This window comes from Hemitrygon akajei, chromosome 1, assembly GCF_048418815.1.
Source record: "Hemitrygon akajei chromosome 1, sHemAka1.3, whole genome shotgun sequence".
Taxonomy (NCBI): Eukaryota; Metazoa; Chordata; class Chondrichthyes; order Myliobatiformes; family Dasyatidae; genus Hemitrygon; species Hemitrygon akajei.
Window position 1 is genome coordinate 173,831,375 of NC_133124.1, and position 22,379 is coordinate 173,853,753.

At 46.5% G+C, this 22,379-nt stretch overlaps 2 protein-coding genes across 2 annotated transcripts; both read left to right on the plus strand.

Annotated features, from left to right (window-relative positions):
* The first annotated feature begins 271 nt into the window (after window positions 1-271).
* Window positions 272-18,539, plus strand: LOC140726295 (sialic acid-binding Ig-like lectin 13). The gene is made up of 5 exons (XM_073042522.1): window positions 272-352; window positions 3,872-3,951; window positions 7,167-7,532; window positions 10,059-10,352; window positions 18,178-18,539. Exons 2-5 carry the CDS (start codon window positions 3,897-3,899, stop codon window positions 18,537-18,539), a joined length of 1,077 nt encoding a protein of 358 aa, XP_072898623.1. The 5' UTR covers window positions 272-352; window positions 3,872-3,896.
* Window positions 18,540-19,010: 471 nt separating this feature from the next.
* Window positions 19,011-21,908, plus strand: LOC140736936 (myelin-associated glycoprotein-like). The gene is made up of 3 exons (XM_073063018.1): window positions 19,011-19,278; window positions 19,802-20,083; window positions 21,015-21,908. The coding sequence occupies exons 1-3, from the start codon at window positions 19,056-19,058 to the stop codon at window positions 21,356-21,358; spliced, it is 849 nt and encodes a 282-aa protein (XP_072919119.1). The 5' UTR covers window positions 19,011-19,055; the 3' UTR covers window positions 21,359-21,908.
* Window positions 21,909-22,379: the final 471 nt, after the last annotated feature.

A 22,379-nucleotide genomic window follows, 5' to 3' on the forward strand; every position in this document is an offset into this window, starting at 1 on the left:
TTTATTGATCAAGAGACTCTGAAATTTGGATGAGACAACTGGTCCAGAGGGGGTCGGGTTGCAGAGACAGGGAGGGGTGTGTGGTCCAGAGTGGGGTTACAGAGAGAGGGAGGGCTCTGCCTGAGAGTCCTATCCCACAGTGCAGCAGCCCCTAGGCTAAGCAAAAATAATGTCACTGTTGGATTGAATGGGTTAATCATTTGTAAATACTTCCTCATTTTGTTTCCCTTTCCTGATTTAAGTGTTCTCTTCAACAATTTTATCCACACAGTGCAGCTGCTGCAGGAGAGGGCAGTGACCCCTGAAGTGTCTGTCTGATTAACTCTGGAGACGAGCAGTGGACTGATCCTGGGTATGTAATTCCATGCTTGTAGCCAACTCTGGCAAGAACTGGTGATGTGAGACGTTGTACAGAGTCCGATCATTGATGCAATTTTTGGGGTTCTACGTCCTGTTTAATGGTGGTGGGATGCTGTACAGAGTCCGATCATTGGTGGACTTGGTTGTGGTTCTCAATTCCCGGCTTTATCCAGGACAGCAATGGGCTCTCCAGCCCTCCACACTCCTGCTGTCTCATCTGCCCTTTTGCCCACTTTAGGTCTGTATCCTTCTGTTCCTGCCCATTCTAGTGCCTGTTCCAATGCCTCTTAAACATACTGAATGTATCTGCCTGGGGCACCTCTGACAATGCAATCAAAACTAAACCGGCAGAAAATAATTTCCTCTCAGACCCCCTTTGAAACCCCTTGTTGGCACTTTCGCCCTGCATCCTCTTGTTGCTGACACCTCACCATGACAAAAATACATTCTAGTGATCAACCCTCTCTGTGCCTCTGCTAGCATTCTATTCCTATCAGGTCACCCCTTGTCCTCCTTCACTCCAGAGAGAGAGAGGGTGAGAGAAAGAGAGAGGGAGATAGAGAGAGGAGGAGGAGAGACAGAGAGGGGAAAAAAGAGAGAGAAAAGAAAATGGATGTCCCTCAATCCAAGAGACATTCTGGTAAATCTCCACTGAGTTCTCTGCAGCACAATAACTTCCTCGGTATAGTGTGATGGCCGTAACTGCACGCAGTTCTCCAAGTGCAGTCTGACCGGAGGCTTGTAACATTGCAACATATCATCCCAACTCTGATACTGTGCACACTGACCCATGAAGGGAAGTATACTGTAGCCTCTTTCACCATCCCATCCACCTGTGTTACTACTAGAGAGGAATAAACAGAGTGATTGGGCCGAGACCCTTCAACAGGATTGGGAAATAAGGGGGCAGGAGCTAAAATAAGATGTAGGAAGGAGGGGCAGAAACTACACCTGCCCTACTCCCACCTACCCCTCGACAACCTTCCTCTCAATCACTCAAGGCCCCAAGCAGTCCTTCCATGTGTCACATCACTTCACCTGAGGTTCTGTCAGGGTCATCAACTGTATTTGATGCTCTCAGGTCTGGACTGCTCTACATCAGTAACACCCAACACAGATTGAGGGACTGTTCTGTTGAACATATTCGCTCCATCCACTGCAAAAGGCAGATCCTCCATTGGTGACCCAGTTCAATACCCATTCCCATTCTGACATGTCTGTCCATGGCCACCTCTACTGTCACAATGAGGCCAAACTCAGGTTGACAGAGCCACACCTCATATCCATCTGGGTAACCTCTCACCTGATGGTAAGAATATCGATGCCTCTAACTTCCAGTAATTTCTCTCCCATACCCCTTCTCTCTCTACCCAATCCCTATTCTGGCTCCACTCTCACCCCTTCTCTTCTCATGCCCATCACCTGCCTCCGATGCCCCTCCTCCTTCCCTTTCTTCTGTTTAGAATGACCAATTAACCTGCCAGTCAGTGTGTCTTTGGATGTATGAGGAAGCCACACAGAATGTACAAACTTCTTACAGAGAGCAGTGGGAATGGAACCCTGGTCACTGGTACTGTAAAGTGTTGTGCTAACCACGATGCCACCGTACCTCAGTGGACTGTGTCGCACATCAGACAAACCACCGCAGAGTCAGTGCTCAAAGAGTGTCACACTGTCGAACGATGGTCGAGTCAAACAGCACAGGAACAGGCCCTTCAGCCCATCCAATGCATGCTAACTAAGCCAATCCCATTTGCTAGCATTTCCCCATAACCTTTTAAAACTTTCTGATCAATGTACTTTATCTGTCTGACTGCATTTTAAATGTAATTGTACTGCCTCATGAACTTTCTCTGTCAGCCTGTTCCAGGTACAGAGCACCCACTGAGTGAAAAAGTTGTCTCTTCAGGTTCTATATAATCTCTCCCTTCTTACCGAAAACATGAGCCTTCTGTTTCTTAATTCAGTGGACTTGGTAAAAGACTGGGTTTATTCATCCTATCTCCACCCCTCATGATTTTATGTACCTCTAGAAGAGACCCCACATTCTCCTTGGCTCCAAAGAATAAATCCCAAAATACACAACATCCTTGCATATCTCTGTCCCCCGAGTCTGATCAACACCCTCCTAAATCTACCCTGCACTCTCTCCATGTAATGACCTTTGTACTTTGAAAGACCACTGACTGGGAACAGGGAACATTATTCGAGTGATGGAAATGAGGAAATGTCACACTGTCAGAGGGACAGTACTGAGGGAGTGTCACACTGTCAGGGAGAGTATTGAGGGAGTGTCACACTGTCAGAGGGACAGTACTCAGGGAGTGTCACACTGTCAGAGGGAGAGTACTGAGGGAGTGTCACACTGTCAGAGGGACAGTACTGAGGGAGTGTCACACTGTTAGAGGGAGAGTGCTGAGGGAGTGCCGTACCGTCAGTGGGATAATATTGAGGGATTGCAACACTTTCAGAATAAAATGGACAGTATTGATGGAGTGTCAGACCACATGCCACTTTTCCGAGGATACGTTCGTTCCTGGCTGTCCTTGCAGAGGGAGCACACGGTTGCAATGTGTACAATGGGGGACTTCCAGGAACAGTGCACCCTCTGGGATATTGCCTGTTTTATAGACTGCAATAACCATATTTTAATTTGCATACACTGTACTTACTGTCTTGTAAATATTGCCTGTCTGATCCCTGTGAATATATGATGTTAATAAATAATAAACCCTAACCCTGCAGCGGATAGAGAGGTCAGCTGAGAAGATCATCGGGGTCTCTCTTCCAGCCATTACGGACATTTACACTACACGCTGCATCCGCAAAGGAAACAGCATTATGAAGGACCCCATGCACCCCTCATACAATCCCTTCTCCCTCCTGCCGTCTGGGAAAAGGCACCGAAGCATTTGGACTCTGACAACCAGACTATGTAACAGTTTCTTCCCCCAAGCTATCAGACCCCTCAATACCCAAAGCCTGGACTGACACCTTACTGCCCTATTGTCTTGTTTATTATTCATTGTAATGCCTGCACTGTTTTGTGCACTTTATGCAGTCCTGGGTAGCTCTGTAGTCTAGTGTAGTTTTTGACTTGTTTTTTACGTAGTTCAGTCTAGTTTTTGTATTGTGTCATGGAACACCATGGTCCTGAAAAAAAAAGTTGTCTCATTTTTACAATGTTCTGTACCAGCAGTTATAGTCGAAATGACAATAAAAGTGACTTGACTTGACAATATGTCCAATGTGCCAAACACCTCCTTCACCACTTTGTGTCAGTTTCCTGTTCCCTTCTGGTTCACTGGGGCCCAGTTCCCCTTTCATGTGTCCTTGTTTTCAAAGCTCCCTTCAAGATGTTCTGTATAAAATTAAAAAGGAATGAATTAGAAGTGTGTAGGATTACTGATGGGAATAGCATAGCACAGTCTGAGAATCTTCTTGTCCCTCACACTGATGTTGGAACCATGGCAGTTTGCTGGAGATTCATTGTAACTACTTTCTTTTTCAGTCTAAGGGCAGAAAACTGACAGAATATGCTGGATCTGAGAACAATCGGAAAGGTGTACTTCCTCCTGCCACTTCTTCGAGGTAAATAAGCAGCAGCTCGGGCAGCAAATCCCTGATTTTCCTCTAGTCTAGCTGGTGTGACAGTAACCAGGGTACTCAGGGCTGAGTAGGGGGCTGGGCCGTGTGTCCGACTGGTTAGCTGAAAGAGCCAGAGTCGTACAACACATAAACAGGCCCTTCAGCCCAAATTGTACCTGCTGACCAAGATTCCCATCTAAATTATTGAGAAACACAAGAGATTCTGCAGATGCTGGAAATCTTGAGCAACACTCACAAAACGCTGAAGGAACTCAGCAGGTCAGCAAGCATCTCTGAAGGGGAATAAACATTTTGGGCCGAGACCGTTCATCTAGACATTTGGCCACCTCTGCCCCATATCCTTCTACACATCTCTCCATGTGTTGTTCATCTACCTGCCTCAATAACTTCTTCTGGCATCTTGTTCCTCATAGAGTGAACGTGGAGAGGACGTTTCCTACAGGTGGCAGAATCTCAGACTGGAGGGCACTCCCTCCGAACAGGATCATCCCTTTAGAAGAGGAAGAATTTCCTCAGTCGGAGTGTGTTGAATCTGTAGAATTAATTGCCACAGACAGCTGTGGAGGCCAATTCATTAGGTGTATTTAAAGCAGAGGCTGATAGGTTTTTGATTAGTAAGGACCTCAAAGGTGACATTCTACTTCTGTGTGTTATAGTTTTAAGGTCTTCTATATTGTTCACTTTCTGGGAGAAGAAATTGCTCCTCGAGTCCCCATTAAATCTCTCCCCCATCACTTTAAACCTGTGCCTCTGTGGTCTTGATTTCCCAACTCAGGGAAAAAGACTGAACTTTTACCCTGTCTCTGTCCGTTATGATTTTATACACCTCAATATGATCACCCTGTATGATACACTCCGATGAAGAATGTCCCAACCAGTTCAACCTCTCTCTGTAACTCAGTCTCTCATCAGGGTAGTGGAAGCAGCTTTAACAAGATTAACCGGTGGGAATTAGATCATTCGGGGATGGAACGTGTGGGGCAGTGGGGCGAGAGCCCGGCTGATTGGTGAACAGCTTCACAGAGACATCACTGGCTTGATAAGAATAGTCAGTGACAACTCAACAGTGTAGGTTCAGTCTTGCTGACGGTGGAAATGTGTGAAACCACGGGTGTTGGGCAGTTCTCAGAACTCGGCTGGTTAGGTTCTCGATATCACACATCAGCAATTAGCTCCCATAGTTCAAAGTACATTTATTATCAGAGTATGTAGAATATATACAATCTTGAGATATGTCACAGAGCAGCGAGCTGAACCTCGTCCCCCGCCCCGACACCATCACCTTTTCAATCTGTCCCGGCACTGAAATTGCCAAACTTCGACGCGCCATCGGGCACAGGTCCCATCATTTCCACTCTGCCTTCCCTCCGTCACAACGCCTCTGTTCTACCACATCCAATTGCCTAAAATTCGCCCCAACAATGGCCAAACATTGGTTCATTCCCCGCTCTCAGGACCAGGTCCAGATGTCTCGATTCAACCCTTACAGGCCGCGCCACAACTGTCCTGTACTTCCCAGACTTCACACCACAAAAATAACAGGTCGCACAGGCAGCTCAAAAGATCAAGTTACAGACTATCGATTACTGTGATCGTATCCGAGGTACGGAAAGTGGTGACCGAGTCTGAGGGAGCCTCCGATATGGAGGTCAGCGTGCCACAGCACCCCTGTGGTCTGAAGATACGGAGAGATGTGTCTCTGAGTCTGCAATCCAGGGGAAGGATTTACCTCCGGTTAAGGCCGTATGCTCACAGTATGTCTCCCCAGAGCTGGAGGAAAGCCCTGTCACACAAGGGCCTCTGGCTGGGTGGCTTCTCTTCAGCATGCAAAGTCCAGGCTGGTGCGCGGCGCCATTTTAGAGAGGGCGTGTGAGGTGGCAGAATTGCCTTCGGTTGAGACTGTGTGCCCAGAGCACCCATCCTCTGGGGAGGAGGAAAGCCCTGGAGAACAGGGATCGTCTGTGAGTGGAGAGTCACCGGTGGGGTTAGTCTCTCAAACTGTTGCCTCAATCGAGGCCGTGCCCTGCTGAGGGGGTCCGGTCCTGGTGTATGAGGGGAACCGGAGTAGCCCTGGATCACCATCCCGCACAGTTATTCAGAAGGAGGGAGTCTCAACAGGTGAGGAGGGAGGGGACTCTGATAATGCTGCTTCTGGGGAGGGTGACACGTGTATAGAGGTGAACATGTCCCGGACGGATCGTGACCTCTAATCGAATTCCAGGAGGATCAGTGGGGTGTCTGCTCTGAGATCGGGTTATACGGCACTGGGTGGTGGCAGTGAGTGGGAGACCTGCCCTGTCCCGCCTCAGGACCTGTCTCTGGGAGGGATTCTGGATCCTGGGGTGGTGGGGCCTTCCTCTGTCATTGATCCAGTCTGATGGGAGCTGTGGGAACATGGCATGGGGTGGACTGTGGGGATGTTGGACGATGGACATTGCCTTCTTGGGGTAGCGCCTGTTGTGGAGACTTCCGATGGTCGGGAGGGAGGTACCTGTGACGTATTGTGCTAAGTCCAGCTTCTTATGTTCCAGAAGATTCAAATCACCGTAGTGTGATATACAGTGATGATGCACATTGACTGGGCTGTAGTATGAGCAGGACAGTGTGTGGGATTGCTGTATTGTTGAATGGGACAGGTTGTGAGAAAGCTGCACTGATAACTGTCAGAACGGAACTCTGTTCCAGTCTTTCTGTGTACTCGATCACAAGCACGTCACATCCTTGTACCTGTGGGGGTCCGACAGGGATCACTTAGATAATAATGATCCACATTCATTCCTAGTTCCATAAGATCAGATAGATCCAATGTAGTAGATGGACGGAAGGAGCAGAGACAGTGAAACGTTGAAGAGCAAACAGGAAGTGATTCTGAGTAGAGGAGAGAAAACCAGTTTTGGCCTCTCCATTTCTTCCTGCATGTTAGACGACACCCCGTCGTTGATTCTTCCTGACAGTGTTAGACCAACTTCATCGGTCCTGAGGCCAATGAGACAACAGAGAACGAACCTGCTCCACCCCACCCCCCCACCATGACTACCACATCCCCTCCATCTGTGATGAGACCTGGTGGGTTTCTTTATGTCTCCCACACTCGGTACACACTATGTCCACAGTGCAGGAGTGATACAGGGTGTGGATATCAAGTCTGGTGTTTTGACAAGTCATCTATTTTCAAACATTGTTCATTCTCTCCTCAGCCGCAGTGTCGAATGAGTGGAGCGCTGACAGACCATCACAAGTGACAGCACAGAGAGGCTTGTGTGCCCGGATTCCATGCCACTACCATTATCCATCAAATGTTGATAAGTCGTCCTGGACTGGTATCTGGTATAACAGTGAGAATTCGAAATCTGGACCTATAGTGTTTCACTCCAGCGATCACAGTCGGGAGATGCAGAAGTTTCATTCTCGGACACGTCTGTCTGGAAACTTGAAAGACGATGACTGTTCCCTGGTGATCGATAACGTCAGTCAGAATGATGAAGGGCCGTACTTCTTTAGGATTGAATTTGTCGGAGGTGCCTGTTACAACTATCTCCCTGTTACACAGCTCCGTGTTTCTGGTAAGTGTTCTGTGTGGTCACTCAACAGCAGACATTCAGCAGTCAGTGGGGAATAATATAAACTTGTACTGGGTCCATATTCACGTAGTCACTACTCCTGATTTTCAGGAAACTTCCAATTCATTCCTGAAGCAGCCTCTGTACTTTCAGCTTATCAACCATAACTATGTTATGAAAGCCAATCTATGTTGCTAATCATATTGAAGTACCACTGATGGACACGAGAGGTTCTCGGAGTTATAGAACATAGAATAGTACAGCACATTACAGGCCCTTCGGCCCACAATGTTGTGCCGACCCTCAAACCCTGCCTCCCATATAACCCCCCACCTTAAATTCCTCCATATACCTGTCTAGTAGTCTCTTAAATTTCACTAGTGTATCTGCCTCCACCACTGACTCAGGCAGTGCATTCCACGCACCAACCACTCTCTGAGTGAAAAACCTTCCTCTAATATCCCCTTGAACTTCCTTCCCCTTACCTTAAAGCCATGTCCTCTTGTACTGAGCAGTGGTGCCCTGGGGAAGAGGCACTGGCTGTCCACTCTGTCTATTCCTCTTAATATCTTGTACACCTCTATCATGTCTCCTCTCATCCTCCTTCTCTCCAAAGAGTAAAGCCCTAGCTCCCTTAATCTCTGATCATAATCTATACTCTCTAAACCAGGCAGCATCCTGGTAAATCTCCTCTGTACCCTTTCCAATGCTTCCACATCCTTGCTATAGTGAGGCGACCAGAACTAGACACAGTACTCCAAGTGTGGCCTAACTAGAGTTCTAAAGAGCTGCATCATTACATCGCATCTCTCAAACTCTATCCCTCGATTTATGAAAGCTAACACCTCATAAGCTTTCTTAACTACCCTATCTACCTGTGAGGCAACTTTCAGGGATCTGTCGACATGTACCCCCAGATCTCTCTGCTCCTCCATACTACCAAGTATCCTGCCATTTACTTTGTACTCTGCCTTGGAGTTTGTCCTTCCGAAGTGTACCACCTCACACTTCTCTGGGTTGAACTCCATCTGACACTTCTCAACCCACTTCTGCATCCTATCAATGTCTCTCTGCAATCTGCGACAATCCTCAACTCTATCCACAACACCACCAACCTTTGTGTTGTCTGCAAACTTGCCAATCCACCCTTCTACCCCCACATCCAGGTCATTAATAAAAATCACAAAAAGTAGAGGTCCCAGAACAGATCCTTGTGGGACACCACTAGTCACAGCCCTCCAATCTGAATGTACTCCCTCCACCACGACCCTCTGCCTTCTGCAGGCAAGCCAATTCTGAATCCACCTGGCCAAACTTCCCTGGATCCCATGCCTTCTGACCTTCTGAGTAAGCCTACCATGTGGAACCTTGTCAAATGCCTTACTAAAATCCATGTAGATCACATCCACTGCACTACCCTCATCTATATGCCTGGTCACCTCCTCAAAGAACTCTATCAATCTTATTAGGCACGATCTGCCCTTCACAAAGCTATGCTGACTGTCTCTGATCAGACCATGATTCTCTAAATGCCCATAGATCCTATATCTAAGAATCTTTTCCAACAGCTTTCCCAACACAGACGTAAGGCTCACTGGTCTGTAATTAGCTGGACTATCCCTACAACAAGGGGACAACATTCGCCTCCCTCCAGTTTTCCGGTACCATTCCCGTGGAAATGTTATGTGCAGGATCTTGCCGAATTAGGTCTCTCTGCATGTGGCAGTGTTCGGCTTTCCACTGACCCTCCACTCCTTCTCCATCTTCATCCCAACCATCTGCACATCCTTCCTTTCCATCGTCCTTTGTGTTTTTATCCACCATCCAGGCCATGCCCTGATCTCACTACTAACATCGGGCAGGAGGTGCAGAAGCATTGCGTCCCACACCACCCAGTTCAGGAACACTTATTCCCCTTCAAACACCAGTCTCCTGGAATGGTGTGGATAACCTCAAACACCCCTACTCTGAACTGATTCTGTGCCCTACAAGCTCACTTTCATGGACTCTTCACAACTCACATTGACAGCACTGTTATTTTTGAATTTGCAATTTGACTTTTTGTTGTCAGTCTTTGTCTGCTCATGTGTAGATATTGATAAATTCTATTTGATTTCTTTTTTCCTGTAAATGCCTGCAAGAGAATGAATCTCAAGGTAGTACAGTATATGGTAACAATTTGTATATGTACTTTGCTAATAAATTTAATTTGAACTTTTTGAACTCATCTCCCCCATGACCAAGTCCACTTGGCCCATGTCTCACTGTTTGGGGAAGGACGTACCCCACTGGATGTATCAGTGACTGTGTGATATTGTGGCTCTCAGTGGAGGGCTCTGTTTCCCATTTCCCCTCTCAACAGCTTTCAGAACAGTAATGAACCCCACACTGTTCAACTTTTCCTCACACTCTACCCTCATTGTTCAGGGATCATCCTGTAAACACCTTTCCTGTTGTGGGACTGGGATTTCTATCTGAACTGATGCATCTGGTGATACTGAACTAAAAGGATCCATTTCTCTGTGTTAGATTTCACAGATAAACCCACGATATTCGCTGGTGAGTTTGTTGAAGGAAAGTCTGTGAACATAACATGCATCTTCAACACCACGTGTGATGGAACTTCACCCAACTTAACCTGGGTCACCCCCACGGATGTACCACCATCAGTCTCAAGCAGTGTAATTTGGTGGCACAACAATCTGACATATACTTCTGTCCTGACCATGACCCCAGCGCTCAAACACCACGGGCAAAATCTCACCTGCAATGTCAGATACCCATCTGTTTCATCGGAGCAGACCCTCACACTAACTGTGCAGTGTAAGTATGGGGATCAGTTATCATACAGGTACAGCAATACTCTGCAGAGTACACAGAAATATTCTGCAAATTTCAGTATGAGGATAATTAAATTATATATTTATTGACAAATGTTGCCCTGAATATCCATAAAAAGACCATAAGACATAGGAGCAGAATTAGGCCATTTGGTCCATCTAATCTGCTCCACTATTCAGTCATGGCTGATCCATTTTTCCCCTCTTCAGCCCCACTCCTCGGTCTCTTCCCCATAACCTTTGATGCCATGGCCAATCAAGAACCTATCAATCTCTGCCTTAAATAAACCCAATGACCTGGCTTCCACAGTGGCCTTGGTAACAAATTCCTGAAACTCACCAACCTCTGGCTAAAGAAATGTCTTTGCCTCTTTGTTTTAAATGGACACCCCTCTATCCTGAGGCTGTGTCCTCTTGCCCTAGAGTCCCCCACCATGGGAAACATCCTTTCTACATCTACGCTGTCTAGGGCTTTCAACATTCAAAAGATTTCAATGAGATCCCCCCTCATTCTTCTAAATTCCAGCAAGCACAGGTCCAGAGCCATCAAACATTCCCCATATGATTACCCTTTCATTCCCAGAATCATCCATCTGAACCTCATCTGAACCCTCTCCAATGCCAGCACATCTTTTCTTAGATAAGGAGCCCAAAACTGTTTACAATGCTCAAGGTGAAGCCTCACTAGTGCCTTTTAAAGCCTCAGCATCACAACCCTGCTCTTATATTCTAGACCCCTTGAAATGAATGCTAACAATGCATTTGCCTTCCTCACCACTGACTCAACCTGCAAGTTAACCTTTAGGGTGTTCTGCACAAGGACATCTCAGATATTTTGAATTTCTCCCCGTTCAGAAAATAGTCTGCAGGTTTATTTTTTCTACCAAAGTGTATGTCCATGCACTTTGCAACATTGTATTTCATGTTCCACTTTCTTGCCCATCCTCCTGATCTGCAATCCTTCTGTAGCCTCCCTGTTTCCTCAACACTACCTGCCCCTCCAACAATATTCATATCCCCTGGAAACTTGGCAATAAAGACATCATCTAAATCACCTATACAGCATAAAGATAACTGGTCCCAACACTGACCCCTGCGGAACACCACGAGTCACTGCCAGTCAACCAGATCCTTTATTCCCACTCGCTGCCTCCTACTAATCAGCCAATGCTCTAACCGTGGGCTCTGAACTTATTAAGCAGCCTCATGTGTGGCACCTTGTCAAATTCCTTCTGAAAATCCAAATGTACAACATCCACTGCTTCCCCTCTATCTATCCGACTTGTCATCTCCTCAAAGAATTCCAACAGGTTTGCCAGGCAAGGATTTCCCTTAAAGAAACCATGCTGACTTTATCCTATCTGGTCCTGTGTCCCCAAGTACTCCATAACCTCGTCCTTTAACAATTGACTCCAACATCTTCCCAACCACTGAGTTCAGGCTAACTGCTCTATAATTTTCTTTCTGCTGCCTCCCTCGTCTTAAATTTTCCAGTCCTCTGGAACCATCCCTTGATTCTGGTGTGGTCCCGGAGGACTGGAAGATTGCAAATGTCACTCCAATCTTTAAAGGAGGAAGGTAAAAGGAAGGAAATTATAAGCCAGTTAGCCTAACCTCAGTGGTCGGGAAAGTGTTGGAGTCTATTATTAGGAATGAGGTGTCGAGGTACTTGAAGCCTAACGATAAAATAAGTCAAGGTCAGCATGGTTCCTGTTAAGGGAAATTTCACCTGATAAATCTGTTAGCGCTCTTCGAGGAAGAGACAGAGTAGTCAAAGGAGAGGCAATGAATTTACTTGGATTTTCAGGAGATATTTGATAAGGTGCCACACATGAGGCTGCTTAACAAGATAAATGGCATTACAGGAAAGATACTGGCACAAAGAACAGAATGGTTGTCAGGCAGGGGGCAGTGAGAGGGAATAAAAGGGGCCTTTTCTGCTTGGCTGCCGGTGACTAGTGGTGTTCCAGGGTCAGTATTGTGACCGCTGCTTTGCATGTTGTTCGTCCATGATTCAGATCATGGAATTGATGGATTTGTGGATGATACAAAGATAGTTGGAGATAGGTAGTGCTGAGGAAGCAATGAGATTGCAGCAGGACTTTTGGAAGAATGGGCAAAAATGTGGCAGATTGAATACAGTGATGGGAAATGTATGATAATGCATTTTGGTAAAAGGTACAACAGTGTGGACTATCATCTAAATGGAGAGGTTCAAACATCAGAGGTGTGGAAGGACTTAGCCCTCCTCGTGCAAGACTCCAAGAAGGTGAATTTACAGGCTGAGTCTGTGGTAAAGAAGTCAAATGCAATGTTGGCATTTATTTCTAGGGGAATAAAATATAAAAGCAAGGAGATAATGCTGAGCCGTTATAAGACACTAGTTAGGCCAAATGTTGAAATGACCAGATAGGGTGGATGATCATAGGAGAGGATGATTCCTATGGTTGGGGCATCCAGAACTAGAGAACAGAGCATCAAAATTGAGAGAAGCCCCTTTAGAAGAGAGGTAGCAGGAATGTTTTTCAGCCAGAGTAGTAAATCTGGGAATGGTCTCCCACAGGCTGTGGTGGAGCCTAGGTCTGTGCATATATCTAAGGTGGAAGTTGATCATTTCCTGATCGAGCAGGCATCAAAGGATATCGTGAGAAGGCAGGTGTATGGGGGTGAGTGGGACCTGGGATCAGCCATGATGGAATGGTGGAACAGACTCCATGGGCTGAATGGCTTAATTCTCCTCCTTCGTCTTATGGTCTTATGCCAAAGTCCAATGATTCCTGAAAGTTCATAACTAATGTGCCTCCACAATCTCTACTGCTACCTCTTTCAGAACCCTAGGGTGTAGATCATCCGGTCCGGGTGAATTGTGTAACTTCAGCTTTTTGAGCACCTTCTCCCTTGTAATAGTAACTGCATTCACTTCCCTTCCCTCACATCCGTCAACACCTGCCACACTGCTTGTGTCTTCCACAGTGAAAACTGATGCAAAATACTCATTTAGTTCATCTGCTATCTCCTTGTCTCCTGTTATTATTTTTCCAGCCTCATTTACTAATGGCCTTATATCGATTCTCATCTCCATTTTTCTTTTTATATATTGAAAATGCTTTTTCTATCCCCTTGATATTGTCTGCTAGCTTGCTCTCATATTTCATATTTTCCCTCATAATGATTCTAGTTGCTTTCTGTAACTTTTTTTACAAGCTTCACAAACTTATATCTTCCTGCTAATTTTTGCTTTGTTACACGCCCTCTCTTTAGCTTTTAAATTAGCTCTGACTTCCCTTCTCAGCCATGATTGTACCATTTTGCCATTTGAGTATTTCTTTGTTTTTGGAACACACCGATCCTGCACCTTCCTCATTTTCCCAGAAACTCAAGCCATTGCTGCTCTGCTGTCATGTGTGCCAGCATCTCCTTCCAATTTACTTTGGCCAACTCCTCTCTCACACCACTGTAATTTCCTTTATTCCACCAAAATACTGCTCTGTCAGACTTTACTTTCTTCCTATCAAATTGCAATTTGAGCTCAATCAAATTAGGATCATTCCATCATTCCATCCTAAGGGTTCCATTAACTTCAGCTTCCAAATCACCTAATTTACATTACACCCAATCTAGTATAGCTATTCTCCTTGTAGGCTCAATGACAAACTGCTTTAAAAAGCCATCTTGTAAGCATTCACATTCACTATCTTGGAATCTATTATGAACTTCATTTTCCCAATGTACCTGCTTGTAAAATCTCCCATGTCTATCATAACATTTCTCTTTTGACACACCGTTTCTATTTCCCATTGTAATCTGTAGTTCACATCCCAGCTACTGTTTGGAGCCCTGAATGCAACTGTCATCAGGGTCCTTTTACCCTTGCAGTTTCTCTACTCAACCCACAAGGATTCTCCATCTTCTGATCCAATGTCACATCTTTCTAATGATTTGATGCCATACTTTACCAGAAGAGTCACACCATCCCCTTCGCCTACCTTCCTATCCCACCAATACAATATGTAACCTTGGACATTCAGCTTTCAACTGCAACCATCCTTCAGCCATGATTCACTGATGGCCACAACATCATATCTGACAATCTATAAAAGTGCAAAAAGATCATCCAACTTATTGTTTATACTCCATCCATTGAGATATCACACATTGAGTACTGTATTTGTTACTTGTTTTTGACCCTGCATCCCTAATTCACTGACGCTCATTCTGCTGGCTGCAGTTTTGTCCTCTCATCTGCCTGTCCTTCTTGGCGGTCTGACTGCATGATATCTTTGTGTTTTTGCCATCCGTCCTATCCTGACTCCCCTCACTCTGGTTCCCATCCCCCTGCCAAATTAGTTTAAACCCTGCCCAACACTTATAACAAACCTGCCGGCAAGAATATTAGTCCCCATCGGGTTCCTTTTCCACAGGTCGTATCTCCCCCAGACCAATGATCCAAGAACCTGAAGCCCTGCCCCCTGCATCAACTTCTCAACCATGCATCTATCTGCCAAATCATCCTGTTTTTACCCTCACCGGCAGGTGGCACAGGTCCAATCTGGAAATTAATACCCTGGATGTCCAGCTTCTCAGCTTTTTGCCTTACTCTCTAAATCCTTTCTTCAGGACCTCTTTGCTTTTCCTTCCTATGTCATTGGTACCAATATGTACCAAGATATCTGGCTGCTCTCCCTCCTCCAAAATGCTGTGGATGTGAACCGAGATGTCTCTGACCCTGGCACCTGGGAGGCAACAAACCATCCAGGTGTCCTGTTCACATCCACAGAATCTCCTGTCTGTTCCCCTGACTATTAATTCCCCAATCACTACCGCTCCCCTCTACTCCCTCTTTCCCTTCTGCACCATGGACCCATGCTCAGTGCCAGTGAACCTGGTCTCCATGTCATTCCTGTGGAAGGTCATCCCCCACAACAGTATCCAAAACAGTATACTTATTATTGAGAGGAATGGCCACAGGGATGCTCTGCATGAACTGACTTTTCACATGTCCATGTCTCCTGACAGTCACCCAACTACCCCGTCCTCCTGCGATATCGGGGTGACCCGCTCCCTGTAACTCTAATTGATGATCTCCTCACTCTTCCACTTTCCCAAAGGTCATCCCCAGCTGCTCCTCCAGATCCCTGACATGTTCTTCATGGAACTGCAGCTGGATGGACTTCATGCAGATGTAGTTCCCTGGGAAACTCTGACTTCAACATCCAGCACAAAGAATACACAACGGCCAGTTAATCTACATTAATACCCCCGACACAGCAAGAAACAAAGGGAAACTTTACAGAAACTGACCCAGAGCCAAAGCCTCTTCCGAGCTGAAGCCTCCTTTGAGCCAAAGCCTGTCACTCGCACTCTCACCACTGGCCCACTCTCAACAATGGCCGCTCTGCTTGTCCCTTCACTACTTTTATTTACACCTCTCTGCGCTGCTCCTGCCGCTGATTGGGACGCCGGAATGACACAGAATTCCCGCTAACTCTCCTTTTAAACGATCATCTCTGACCTGCCATAAACCTCCTCGCTGTGCGGACTGCGCCGCCGGCATGACCGATGCTGAGGGCCGCTGGGCTCTAAACCTACCGGGCCATCTGAAATAATCTCAGTAGCGGCCGTCCGCATCGTCCTCCAGATACTGCAGCTTTACCAAAGCATCACCCTCCACCTCCCGACCTTGGGGCAGAGTTTGTTCCCCGCCAGCACCCAGTGCTATGGCGCCACTTACCAGCCCGGAGGACGCACGCTCAGCAGATGCCGCCGCGGCTGCGGGCTCCTGGATGGTCGGACTATCCTCCAGCTCCGGGGAGACATACTCTGAGCATCCGGCCTTAACCGGAGGGTAAATCCAGCCCTTCGTGTGACCACTGGTCTACTTCAGACCACAAATGTGCAGAGGTACGCTGACCTCCATTTCGGAAATGTCCGCAGCCTCCGGCACCACCTCCCCTTTCCCGGCCTTTACTGGAACTCAGAGGCCTTGGGCCCCTCCAGGTCGGGTTTAACAGGAACCGTCCGCCCCTTCGCAGGGTTAGAAGCCTCGGGATGTTTCTTGTTTTTCCTTGCCTTCCTACCTCATTTTCACCCGTGCCACGCCCATCACCGACCTCCATCGCCAGGGCAAGGGGAGAAGGGGAGGGGCGACAGGAGGAACAGAAAGAGGGGAGCAGCGGTCTTAAGCACCCCATGCAAGGACCCCGATCCCCACTTCCGGATGCCCCATCAAACAGCTGCACTGCACTTTCTCTGTACGGGAGGGGTTTCTGCTGTTTCAAAACAGAATTAACCCATTCCCGCTCCGGACAAAGTTAAAAACTCGAACTTTGGCAATCCGTCAGCTGCAGCCACTGCTCAGCGCTCGAGGAACACGGACCGAAAACTTCAAAAACCGGGGCCTTGCAGGAAAGAAACCGCTCTAGTCCACTATCAATATGGCATCCACACCTTCTGGAGGTCTCTAAACCCGTTCTTTTAGGATTTTATCACTGTTTTCAACTTTAGGAGAGAGAGCTCACAGTGTGCCCCTCCCTCAGTATCACAACTGCCACAGCTGATTCGTCCTCAGTATCACCCCTCTCACAGTCTGATACTTCCTCTGTCTTACCCCTCCCACAGTCTGATACTTCCTCAGTATCGCCCCTCCCACAGTCTGATACTTCCTCAGTATCGCCCCTCCGACAGTGCGGCGCCCCCTCAGTGTGAACAATCCACTGATGATGTTCACCATTGTGTCTTTGCCCACATCGCTCCCTCGGTATTGTCTCTCTGATTCCACACTGTCCTTCACTACCCTTCAAACTAGACAACATTTCCTCCATAAACCGTGCAGGGCTGTCCTTGGCCGTGAGCTTGTGACGAGGAATTTGGACCATGGACCATATGACATAGGAGCAGAATTAGGCCACTCGGCCCATCGACTCTGCTATGCAAATTCCATCATGGCTGACTTGTTACGCTCCCCCCCAACCCAGTTTCTGTTCACCCCTGTAATATTTGACACCCTAAGCAAGAACCTATCAACCTCCATTTTAAATATACCCAATGACTTGGCCTCCACAGCCATCTGTGGCAATGAATTCCACAGATTCACCACCCTCTGGCTAAAGAAATGCCTCCTCATTTGCATTCTACATGGACATCCCTCTAATCAGAGGCTGTTCCCTCTGGTCCTCGACCTACAACGCTAGAGTAAACATTATCTCCACATCCTCCCAGAATGGGCTTCTGATGTTTGGTAAGTTTCAGTGAGATTCCCCTCATTCTTGTAAACTCCAGTGAGTATCGGCCCAGAGCCATCAAACACTCCTCAAACTCCTCTATTCTGAAGTTGCTCCCTCTGATCCTCAACCTGCACACTACAGGAAACATTATCTCCACATCCTCCCGGTATAGGCTTTCAATTTTCACTAAGTTCCAATGAGATTCCCCCTCATTCTTGTAAACTCCAGTGAGTATCGGCCCAGGGCCATCAAACACTCCTCAAACTCCTCTATTCTGAAGTTGCTCCCTCTGATCCTCAACCTGCACACTACAGGAAACATTATCTCCATGTCCTCCCAGTATAGGCTTTCAATTTTCACTAAGTTCCAATGAGATTCCCCCTCATTCTTGTAAACTCCAGTGAGTATCGGCCCAGAGCCATCAAACACTCCTCATACGCGCAAGCCCACAGAGACCTGCCTCCACTCACTCCGTGATCTCTTGCTCCGCAGACCTCCCGACAGGCCCAGCTCACTTTTAAAATTGATTTATGATCTTTTATTGTCTCGCAACTGTTGCACTGTTAACCATCTGTTTGTCTTTAGACGCCCCACAGAATTTCTCAATCACTTCTACCAACAGCGTGAACAATTCCTGGGTGAATATAAAGGAAGGGATTCCTACATCGATCCTCTGCTCCGTCCAGAGTTTCCCAGCATCGAACCTGAGGTGGAGACATCTCGGGGTCACACTGAACACAACAAGTTCCAGCAACAAGCTGTGGCTGGTGTTTCCTCAAGTGACACCCCAGCAGGCCGGAGACTATCAGTGTGTGGCAGAGAATAAACACGGGACAGCGGAGAGGGCAGTGACCCTCACTGTGGAATGTGAGTGTGTGGACATCGCCCAACCGTTCTCTCTAAATCTATTTATCTATTTATTGAGATACACACTTCCAGGTCTTTGAGCCACTCCACCCCACAATCCCCTAGTTTAATCCTAGCCTAATCATGGGGCCATTTACAATGACCAATTAATCTACTGAGCAGGTTGTCACAGTAGTGTCATCAGCAACTAGTCCCGAGTGTGAATCCGGCCAGCTCCTTGCACACTTTCCATCCGTCCATGTTGGTTTGAGCGTCGAGCTAGCATATGAATGTGCAGAAAGTGGAGAGATATGGACATTTTGTAGGCAGAATAGGTTAGCTCAGTTAGGGATTTGGTTTCTACAATAATTCTCTCACCATAACATCATGAGTCACAGGGGCTGTTCCTGAGCTGTACTTTTCCACATTCTACGTACATTGGAACACATTGCAAAGGTGGAATGGAATTGATTGTAGAAATCATTCAGGTGTTTGACACGTGGAATCTTGCTCTACCCCATGTGTTCTCATACATAACTCTTTATCTGTCTTTATTAGACGCCCCACAGAATTTCTCAATCACTTCTACCAACAGCGTGAACAATTCCTGGGTGAATATGAAGGAAGGGATTCCTACATCGATCCTCTGCTCCGTCCAGAGTTTCCCAGCATCGAACCTGAGGTGGAGACATCTCGGGGTGACACTGAACACAACAAGTTCCAGCAACAAGCTGTGGCTGGTCTTTCCTCAAGTGACACCCCAGCAGGCCGGAGACTATCAGTGTGTGGCAGAGAATAAACACGGGACAGCGGAGAGGGCAGTGACCCTCACTGTGGAATGTGAGTGTGTGGACATCGCCCAACCGTTCTCTCTAAATCTATTTATCTATTTATTGAGATACACACTTCCAGGTCTTTGAGCCACTCCACCCCACAATCCCCTAGTTTAATCCTAGCCTAATCATGGGGCCATTTACAATGACCAATTAATCTACTGAGCAGGTTGTCGCAGTAGTGTCATCAGCAACTAGTCCCGAGTGTGAATCCGGCCAGCTCCTTGCACACTTTCCATCCGTCCATGTTGGTTTGAGCGTCGAGCTAGCATATGAATGTGCAGAAAGTGGAGAGATATGGACATTTTGTAGGCAGAATAGGTTAGCTCAGTTAGGGATTTGGTTTCTACAATAATTCTCTCACCATAACATCATGAGCTGCAGGGGCTGTTCCTGAGCTGTACTTTCCCACATTCTATGTACATTGGAACACATTGCAAAGGTGGAATGGAATTGATTGTAGAAATCATTCAGGAATCTTGCTCTACCCCATGTGTTCTCATACATAACTCTTTACCTGTCTTTATTAGATGCCCCACAGAATCTCTCAATCACTTCTACCAACAGCGTGAACAATTCCTGGGTGAATATAAAGGAAGGGATTCCTACATCGATCCTCTGCTCTGTCCAGAGTTTCCCAGTGTCTAATCTAACGTGGAGACATCTCAGTATCACACTGAACACAACAAGTTCCAGCAATGAACTGTGGCTGGAGTTTCCTCAGGTGACACCCCAGCAGGCCGGAGTCTATCAGTGTGTGGCGGAGAATGAACACGGGATGGCAGAGAGGGCCATCACCCTCAGTGTAGAGTGTAAGTGGATGCATTGCTACATCTCAAAGTACAAATGCAAAGTCAGTGGACTATTTAACCTTCGATACACAATACACACTCAGTGGCCACTTTATTAAGTACCTGTACACCTGCTCAACAATGAATCAGCGAATCATGAGTCGGCAACTCAATGCATAAAAGCATACAGACATGGTTAAGAGATTCTGTTGTTATTCAGAGCAACTATTGGAATGGAGAAGAAATATGATTTACCTGACTTTAACCATGGAATTATTGCTGGTGTCAGACAGGGTGGTTTGAGTACAAAGTTCAAAGTAAGATTTATTATCAGAGTACATACACGTCACCACATACAACCCTGAGATTCTTTCTCTGCAAGCAGACTTAGGAAATCTGTAGAACAGTAACTGGAAACATCAGGATCTGTTTAACTGAAAACCATCTGTACAAATGCAGATATAAATATATCTTAATAAATAACGAGCATGAAATAACAGTATACAGAATCCTTAAATAAGGGTAGCTATCCCCTTTTGTTTAAGAGCCTGATGATTTCAGAAATTGCTGATCTCGTGGAGTTTTCACATACAATAGTCTTTCGTGTTTATGGAGAATGTTGAGAAAAGCAAACAGAAAAATAATATAATTGAGTGGCAGTTCTGTGGGCAAAAGCACTTTGTTAATGGGAAAGGTCAGAGGAGAAAAGCCAGACTGGTTCAATCTGACAGGAGGGTGACAGTAACTCAAACAATCACACGTTACAGCAGTGATATGCAGAAGAGCATCTCTGAATGTGGAGGAGGGGGATCCAACGTATCAAAATGGAGACAGACTCAGTTTACAGAGAATGGAAAAGGGTGTCTAACAGAGGACAGCTGATGCTTCAGAATAACACTGGACCATTACAATATATCAGTGCTACCAACATCTCCTGCCTGTTTCTTCCCAGATAAGCCTGAGATTTCTCGGGACTCAGGATGCACTCGGACTCCCGAGGTCATCACATGTGTGTGTGCGGCCAGATCAAACCCACCCGGAGAGCTCACCTGGCACCTCCCCCTCGCCAACCTCAGCGGGAACCAGACGCATGGTCGTTTCCAGATGTGGCAGGTGGCAGACGGGCAACTGGTGACTGGCTTGTTGACCTTGGGTGTGGGCGAGGGAGAGGAGGATGTGACCGCCTTCTGTACTGTCCGAAACCAGCATGGAGAGGTCATGTTCGCAGTTTCCCTGTGGATGAAAGGTGAGGATATCTCTGAGAAATATTCTCCATTCAGCGGAGTGCAGCCCTAAACCTCAGCAATTCACTCCAACCTCCACTCGAGGTCTATCTGAGCAAATTCTGCCTTCCCTCCCTGCTGATGGGGAGAATTGCATGGCCAGAGGGGAGTTCGTTCCAGCATCCTGGTGCCAATAATGGCCACCATCACATGCTGGTTGTGGGATCTTGCTGTGTACAGAGTGGCTGCCCTGCTTCCCTTGGGACCAGATGACAACCATCATCACAAGCTGAGGAACACATTGAGCTGGTGAACTGTGCCGGTGAAATGGAAATTGCACTCTCCACTCTCCTTAAGCCCCCACTGCCTTAATCCAAAGATTTAGCCATTTCCCTCAATGTGCTGAGGACAAAGCCCAAGTAAAATTGGGAAGGAACACATGGATCTCTCTCTCCCGCAAAATGCCGGCGATGGAAAGCCGAATGTCCAGGATATTACATTAGAATCAGAATCAGGTCCAGTATCTTCAGTTCCTGCCGTGAAATGTGTTGTTTTGTGGCAGGACTACATGGCAATATACAATACAATATCGATAAATTACAATAAGAAATATTATACAGTGCCTATAAAAAGTATTCACCCCACCTTGGAAGTTTTCATGTTTTATTGTTTTACAACATTGAATCACAGTAGATTTAATTTCGGGTTTTTTTTGAAACTGATCAACAGAAAAGGACTTTTATGTCAAAGTGAAAATGGATCTCTACAAAGTCATCTAAATTAATTACAAATATTAAACACAAAATAATTGATTGCATAAGTATTTACCTCCTTCTCATTAGTATTTAGTAGATGCACCTTTGGCAGCAATTACAGCCTTGAGCCTGTGTGGTTAGGTCTCTTTCAGCTTTCAACATCTGCACACTGCTATTTTTTCCTACTCTTAACACAGAAACATAGAAAACCTATAGCACAATATAGGCCCTTCGGCCCACAAAGTTGTGCTGAACACATCCCTAACTTAGGAATTACTAGGGTTACCTATAGTCCTCTATTGTACTAAGCTCCATGTACCTATCTAAAAGTCTCTTAAA

Coding starts and splice junctions, on each gene's coding strand:
- LOC140726295 (XM_073042522.1), top strand. CDS start 3,897: ATGCTGGATCTGAGAACAATCGGAAAGGTGTACTTCCTCCTGCCACTT. Junction 3,952..7,166: donor CCTCCTGCCACTTCTTCGAG/GTAAATAAGCAG, acceptor TTCTCTCCTCAG/CCGCAGTGTCGAATGAGTGG. Junction 10,353..18,177: donor CCTCACACTAACTGTGCAGT/GTAAGTATGGGG, acceptor GTTTGTCTTTAG/ACGCCCCACAGAATTTCTCA.
- LOC140736936 (XM_073063018.1), top strand. CDS start 19,056: ATGAAGGAAGGGATTCCTACATCGATCCTCTGCTCCGTCCAGAGTTTC. Junction 19,279..19,801: donor AGTGACCCTCACTGTGGAAT/GTGAGTGTGTGG, acceptor TGTCTTTATTAG/ATGCCCCACAGAATCTCTCA. Junction 20,084..21,014: donor CATCACCCTCAGTGTAGAGT/GTAAGTGGATGC, acceptor GTTTCTTCCCAG/ATAAGCCTGAGATTTCTCGG.